At 32.2% G+C, this 7,471-nt stretch overlaps 1 protein-coding gene across 2 annotated transcripts; it reads right to left on the bottom strand.

Annotated features, from left to right (window-relative positions):
• Nucleotides 1–923: 923 nt before the first annotated feature.
• On the bottom strand, nucleotides 924–3,500 carry LOC110604460. Of its 2 annotated transcripts, none has more exons than XM_021742629.2 (4): nucleotides 3,345–3,500; nucleotides 2,493–2,639; nucleotides 2,088–2,378; nucleotides 924–1,781 (listed from the first exon to the last, which is right to left on the bottom strand). In XM_021742629.2, the coding sequence occupies exons 2-4, from the start codon at nucleotides 2,631–2,633 to the stop codon at nucleotides 1,128–1,130; spliced, it is 1,086 nt and encodes a 361-aa protein (XP_021598321.1). In that variant the 5' UTR covers nucleotides 2,634–2,639; nucleotides 3,345–3,500; the 3' UTR covers nucleotides 924–1,127. The 2 variants fall into 2 exon arrangements, with proteins under 2 accessions (XP_021598321.1, XP_021598322.1); XM_021742630.2 differs by having other exon boundaries at nucleotides 2,493–2,649; nucleotides 3,345–3,498.
• Nucleotides 3,501–7,471: the final 3,971 nt, after the last annotated feature.

Here is a 7,471-nt window from a genome sequence, read left to right as displayed (position 1 = left end):
TATCTGGTTCCGACTCCCACAATTACCTTATCCTTTTCAAAATAGTTCCTGTATTATGTTATATTATGCATTGTGTTTGTAGACTACAGTTTCTCCAACTGGGTTTTCTTTTTCCAATTATGTTGGGATACCTTTGTGTTGGTGATCGTACCAGTTAAAATGTTTTATGGGCCTTCTATAGATAGAGTTTCTTTTCTAGCTTAATGGCATTGTGTTCCACAACTAAAGGGTTTCAGCTTGAAAAGAGCCAACTTTAATATAAATATTCTGAAACGAGCGAGCTAAATTTGAGTTGTTTGATAAATTTAACGAATTGATTTGTAAATATATTTATTTAGTTTTAAATTTAATATTATGTAGCTTGAGTTCAGAATATAAATTTCAACTATAAAAGGTTTTTAACAAGTCAGCCCTAATTTTTCAAAACAGTCAGCTCTAATATTTCGCGACTCAACTCTGATTCGGTTCATTTCCTGCACAAACTCCTTTTAGATTAGATCATAGTGAGAAATTGTTGCTTTTCTACTTACCTCGTTTCTTTTTCCTTCGTCTCATTATTAGAGTGGAACATACAGTTCTTTCATTTGTCATTCAACTCAATTTATTTTCATTTACTAAAGGCTTACAAAACGTAAATTGGGATCACATGTATATAACAACAAAATTGCCAAATCTCCCAATCCTTTTGATTATTCTCTCCTTTTTGTCTGCTATTTCTCCTCTTTTTCTTCTGCAAAAGCTTTGTCTTCTCAGCCCTCAATTCAGTAGCAAAAGTGCAACTCTAAACTCAGTTGGATTCTTGCAATGGTCTCATGCAAATCCCAGAAATCATTACTGGTAAACAAAATTGTTAAGTGGGAATCTCTTTTTGAACTTCAAGCAACTTCACAAAATAATCTTTAAGCTGCTCGCGAGATTAAGAATTTCATGAAATACAAACATATTTATTTCATAAACATAAAGCGTTCTGCACGAGAACTGAGTTTGGTGTCATCTTTAACACAACAGTTCATGAAAGTATGAGGAATAGAGTCATAAGGATACGATGAACTGCAGATATTTTACAATCACCAGCTATTGATAATGGATGTAAGTTCTATTTCACCCTCTAGTTGCAGCCTGTGATATTAGCAACACACGTTATTTGATGAGGAAGTGGGTCCAGCAGCCTTGATATAGAGTGGATCCCATGTCATCCCTTCTTTACCACATTGACCACCTGCACTGCAACTAACCTGCGTCGTGCTATACCCCGTGGCTGCCACTGCAGCAGCAATTGCTGTCTCTGCTGCTATGCTATTCCTCTCAGCTACCGCTTTGAGTCGGTGCCTCTCAGCTCTAGAACCAATAACTTGCCCCAGGATAGAAGCTCCAATGGTCAGAGCCATAGCAGTTTTGGGCATCACAACAGACTTCCTAAGCATAGCTATGAAGGGCACGGCTGCATGCACTGCTGCAAACCATGATAGTGAAAACTTCTTAGTATGTTCCTTCCACACGCCCAAGGGCACATTTACTGCCATGCCCAAGAGAGCAATGACAAGCATCTTCTCGGGTAGTGGCTGAGGACGCAAGGTTTTAACCAGGGCTGTCCGTGCAAGGGCAGCCCGTGCAGCAACTACAGCAGGTGGACATCTAAGCTTCATGCCAGGAGGCAGTTGAAGAGACGATGCCACAAGAGGGAGTACACCACTAACAGCTCTATAAGATTTAGCAATTGGACAGTTCCCTGTTTCTAACCATTCATTTCCCAGTGCCTCGTGCTTTGAGGTGTTTCCTTTCTGGAGTATCAGAAACAAAGCATATCATTATTAGAAACATGAAAAATAATCAGCTTGAATTGAAACATGAAGAATAAAGTTTTCAGTTCGATGAGCAGTTGGATAAATGTCTGCTGGTACATTTTTTCACTGAGCAATCAACACATGCCATTTCCAGTAAAACTGAAAAGTTAATGCATTCAGCTGGAAAAGCATCTTATAGGTAGAGCCACTGGAAAACAACAGTCAAGGTGCAATCTTTCAAACAATTGCTTTATTCCCCTCATTGAAAAAAGTTAACTTGAATGGTACAGAATGTGCAACTACCTGAGAAGATGGATCACTTTTGTTGGTGGAATCAGATTTCTTCTTTTGATTCTTCCACTTATCATTGAAGGAACCAAAGCCAAATGGTCCACCTGGGCCAAATGCAGATAAACTAATAGTGGCAGCTTTTGCTGCTAAAGGGTTGAATTGGGGTGTTGAGTCAGGTTCCGAAATGTCATTACGGAAATTAGACCTGTTCAGTGGAACCACCCCATCTTTCCCATGAAATAGTTTAAATGCCATATCAAAATTTGGACCATCTTCAAATATTGGACCTTTGGCTCCCCTCACCTAGAGAAACAATAAAACTTCAGCTGCTAAATCAACTTTAATAATTTAAGGTTAGCACGAAGATAGATAGGCTAAAAGGCAAAAAGGAGCTCATGATAGAGAGCGACAACTTACAGGACTGGGAAAATTCACAGAAAAAAATGAGAAATTAGTTGGCTTGTTGATGTTTCGCAAAAAAGGGCATCTCTGAACGTTCTTCTCATCGAATTGACAATCAGATGTGTCTTCATTGAACCCCTTGAACAAAAAATCCATTGCTCCCTGTTGTACACTCAAATTTAAGGAGATAGAAATTGTGAAAGTAAAAGAAACATGGTACCATATAGAATCAGCTAAGAATTGCAGTAGAATTATAATTGCAATATTGGCATGCTCAATATCTAAGTTCCATAAATAGCAACCCAACTTGAGAATTGACCAAAGTGTTAATATTCAATAAAGATGTGCACAGATCTCAAATGAATTACGTTCAGACAGCACAAATTATTACAATGAACTCCAAAATAGTTCAGGAAAAAGGTCTGTTTAGTTGATATCTAATGATTATGATCAATCATTATGATTCATTCAAATAGAATTAAGGAGATTGCAGGCAAAAAGGGAACCTAATAATATTTTGTTGGATAAAAATATAATATACTCTCCTCTTAATGTCCCAGAATTCATAAATATTTCACTAATAAGAAACCAAAAACAAAGAAATTTATCAATTTCTTCTTGATCCAAGAAAAAGGGGAATGAATATGAGGCCAAATGGGCAGAGTTGGAATTTTCATTTACTGAAGTAAGGGCACAGAAATAGAATTCAAAGAAAAATGAAATCGAGAACAAACAATTCGCCATATAATTCAATTATCAATCCCCACAGAGAAAACCACAAAAATTGAAGAAACCCATTACTGAATTTCATGACAAGAGAATTGAGCAAATGGGTATGAGAAAAAAAGGGGAGAAGAAGAGAATTACCTGGTGAAGAGCTGGTAAGTGCTGCAAGACGCGTGGTCGACACTGGACACAAACAAGAACGAGGGACGATGTGGGTATTTTGAGATTTTGATGGGGCCTTTAAGATTGTGGCTGCTGCTTCTCCTTTTTCGGACTTGGGAATCTGTAGACTCCAGCTTCTATTTATCACCCTTGTAAATCCATTCTTTAAATAATTATGAAAATTTTGCACTATCATAAAATTAATTATTTAATTTTTATTTTCTTGAAAAGATAATGTTATAAAATAAAAAATATTTTAATTTAATTAACATCTCATAATTTTTATTTTTTATTATTTTTTTATTTTATACCTCGCATTAATTACTTTTTATAAATATTTATTAATTTTATTTACATGCTCTGCTAATCCAAGCTATAGATATATTTTTATTTCATAAATATACTTCCATATTGTTTTAATTTTTATTTTAAACAGTCAGTAATTTTCTTTATTGATAATTTTTGTCACTGATTTTTACTTTTTCTTGTTGTTTATACATTGGACTACACTTTAAAAGCTTAAACAGACATTTTACCTGAAAATAATTTTAATTTTAATTTAAAAATTTTTAAATTTAAATTTAATATTATTCAATTAAAATTTATTAAAATAAATAAGTGCCAAATGATGATAAGAGTTTAGTATTCAATTTCATCAAATAAAAGTTTTTTTTTTTTTAAAATAGGAATCGGGAATCGGAAGAGTAGAAGCTGAGATTTTTCAGATTTACTTAAATGCACTTATCACCAGATTAAATCTGTGAGTGCAATCAAATAAAAATTTAAAATGTGCGAAAACTATATGTTTCATCTTATACGAAAATGAACTATATGATTATTTAATCTTATAAGCTTCATTTTATATGAAAATTTAATAAATTCTATATGAATATTTAATTTAACAATTGTTAAATTTGTTTTTATATCAAGTTAAGGGTACATTAGATGCTATGTGATTGTAAGATCCTTTGACAAAATAAAAGGATGGATTGAGTTCTCTCTTTTGAAGTATATTAAACTTTACCATTGTATTTGGGCACTTGTTAATTTTAGGACTTTATTTTAGTAGGCCATTACTGTTAACAATCCTATTAAGTTTTGAGCAAAAAGAATAAGGGAAAAAGGTTGAAGAAAAATTGCAAGCATTTGAAGCTAGACTTTATTATCACATTAATTTATTAGAAATAGAATAAAGAGAATAAAGAGGAGAAAACAAAGGAGTATTGAAAAACTAAATAAGAGTGAGCAATATTCTATTTAAACTGAAAAAATCCATCAAATCCAATTAATTTAAAAATTCAGTTCAGTTTTTTATTTATTTTGATTCGTTTCGATTTTTAATTTTAAAATTTTTGGTTATTCCAATTCGGTTCAGTTTTGATCAGAAAAAAATTTAAAAAACTGAATCAAACTGATTAGTGATAATAATATATTATTTTTAATAATATAGAGAGATTATATCATATTAAAGTTAAAATATTTTAATTAAATTTTAAAATATTAAAATAAAGTATAAAAAATAAAAAAATTTATTAAAAATTCAAACTGATCAAATTGAACCGAATCAAACTGAATTAGATCGGTTTAGTTCGATTCAGTTTCTAGCCAAAATCAGTTCGGTTCAATTTTTATAAATACTAAAATTTTAATTTTTAGTTTATTCGGTTTGGTTCGGTTTTAAACCAAACCGACCGAATGCTCACCTCTACAGACCACACTTCCATTCAATTCGATTTTCGATTATTTCGTTTAAGTTTGATTTTGAATTAAACTCACCGAATCTTCACCCCTACTTCATTTACTTTCACTCCTTATGTTTTTATTTTTCTTTTACAATACATGCAACTCCATATTTATAATAAAAGATACATGATATAATATAGGGAGATTTATAATTTAGTCCTTGAGTATTGCCATTATTAACCAGTCAGTCCCTGTATTTTTAGAAACCTATTAAAATATTCTTATGTTTTCTTTCCGTCAACGAAATAGTCCTTCCGTCCTCTTTTCCGTTAAAATTAAATAAAGGAGGAGAGAGAAAATTTTTAAAATCCAATTTTACCCTCAAATAAAATCCTTTATTTAGTCTTTGGATATTGTTATTATTAACAAGTTAGTCCTTACATTTTCAAAAATCTATTAAAACGTTTTTATCTTTTTTCATATCTATTAAAACGTCCTTATCATTTTTTTTTGTCAATAAAATAGTCCCTATCTTTTCTCATATCTATTAAAATGTCCTTATCGTTTCTTTCCATCAACGAAATAGTCCTTTCTCATCGTTTCTTTCCGTCAACGAAATCGTCCCTCCCTATATTTTTAGAAATCTATTAAAATGTCCTTATCGTTTCTGTTTGTCAACAAAATAGTCCCTATCTTTTCTCACATCTATTAAAATGTCCTTATCGTTTCTTTTTGTCAACGAAATAGTCCCTATCTTTTCTTTTCTCCTCCTCCTCCTCCTCCTCCTCCTCCTCCTCTGAAAAAGAAGAAGAAGAAGAAGAAGGAGAAGAAGAAGAAGGAGAAGAAGAAGAAGAAAAAGAAGAAGAAGGAGAAGAAGGAGAAGAAGGAGAAGAAGAAGGAGAAGAAGGAGAAGAAGGAGAAGAAGAAGAAGAGAAATAAGAAAAAGAAGAAAAAAAAGAAGAAAAAAAAGAAGAAAAAGAAGAAGAAGAAGAAGAAGGAGAAGAAGGAGAAGAAGGAGAAGAAGGAGAAGAAGGAGAAGAAGAAGAAGAGAAAGAAGAAAAAGAAGAAAAAGAAGCAAAAGAAGAAGAAGAAGAAGAAGGAGGAGAAGAAAGAGAAGAAGAAGAAGAAGAAGCAGAAGCAGAAGGAGAAGCAGAAGAAGAAGGAGGAAGAATTGATGAAGAAGAAAAGAAAGGAGGAGGAGGAGGAAAATAATGGGGGTAATTTAGTCTTTTACTATATTTTTCACGGCAAAAATAGACGAAAGGACTATTTTGTTGACGGAGAGAAAAGATAAGGACGTTTTAATAGGTTTCTAAAAATACAGAGACTGACTTGTTAATAATGGCAATACTCAGGGACTAAATTATAAATCTCCCTATAATATATCATAAGATCACTCCTGAACATTCATCCACTTTACTCTTTATATTTTCTTACAATACACACAACTTCATATTTATAAAATAACTTTCAACTAAAAAATCAAAGTAACAAAATATATTTGCTCACCCTAACATTATAGGAATGACAACTTAAGAAACAAAGTATGAAATAAATTATAAATGAATTTTAGCAATACAGAAATGAAGATATTATTTGTAATTGGAAAATTGATATATAATGAAATATTAAGTATGAGTACAACAAACCAAATGTTTAGCATGCACATAAACATTAGAAGAATACTATAATGCTATTGATTTAATGTATAAAAAAAGTAGAAGTAAATAATAGTAATATTAAATAGATCTTAATTAATCAAATAATATGTAAGAGAATCAGATAGAAGGCAAAAGAGGATAAGGGGCCAGTCTAACGGCCCTAAAAGAAGAAACATTTACCTAAATGACTCTTGTATAGTTTTTCACTTTTTGTTACCAACTTAGAAACTTCAAATTCTGAAGGAATGACAATTATCATAACTTCTAGTAACTTGGTAGTCCTAGTAGATCTCCTTAACACTGGCTCAGGTGTAATTGACTGTTGTTTTGATTCTGTAATAGTGTTCTCTGGATTCTCCTGTGGTCTTACTGCAATATCACTAGGTGAAATTTTCTACAACTCAACCTCAGTTTTCACTTCTTCTGCATCTTTAGATCGCACCTTAGACTTGTCCTTATACATGACATTTTCATTAAATATCACATCACAATGCCTTAAGATCTTTTTATTCTTGTCATCTCAAAATTTGTATCCAAATTGATCTGAACCATACCCAATAAAGTAGCACTTCAAACCCTTTGCATCAAGCTTATCTCTCTTCTCTGGATCAATGTGAATATAGGCAGCGCACCTAAAAGTCTGCAGGTGACTAAACTTGACATCTTTAACTGATCAAACTTCTTCTTGAATCTTGAAATCCAAAGGAACTAAAGGTCCTCTAAATATCAAATATGCTATTGTGCTCATTGCATCTGCTTGAA

The sequence above is a fragment of the Manihot esculenta genome, chromosome 17 (assembly GCF_001659605.2).
Source record: "Manihot esculenta cultivar AM560-2 chromosome 17, M.esculenta_v8, whole genome shotgun sequence".
Lineage (NCBI taxonomy): Eukaryota > Viridiplantae > Streptophyta > Magnoliopsida > Malpighiales > Euphorbiaceae > Manihot > Manihot esculenta.
Note: the sequence above shows the minus strand (reverse complement) of the source record. Positions and strands in the feature narration are given on the sequence as shown.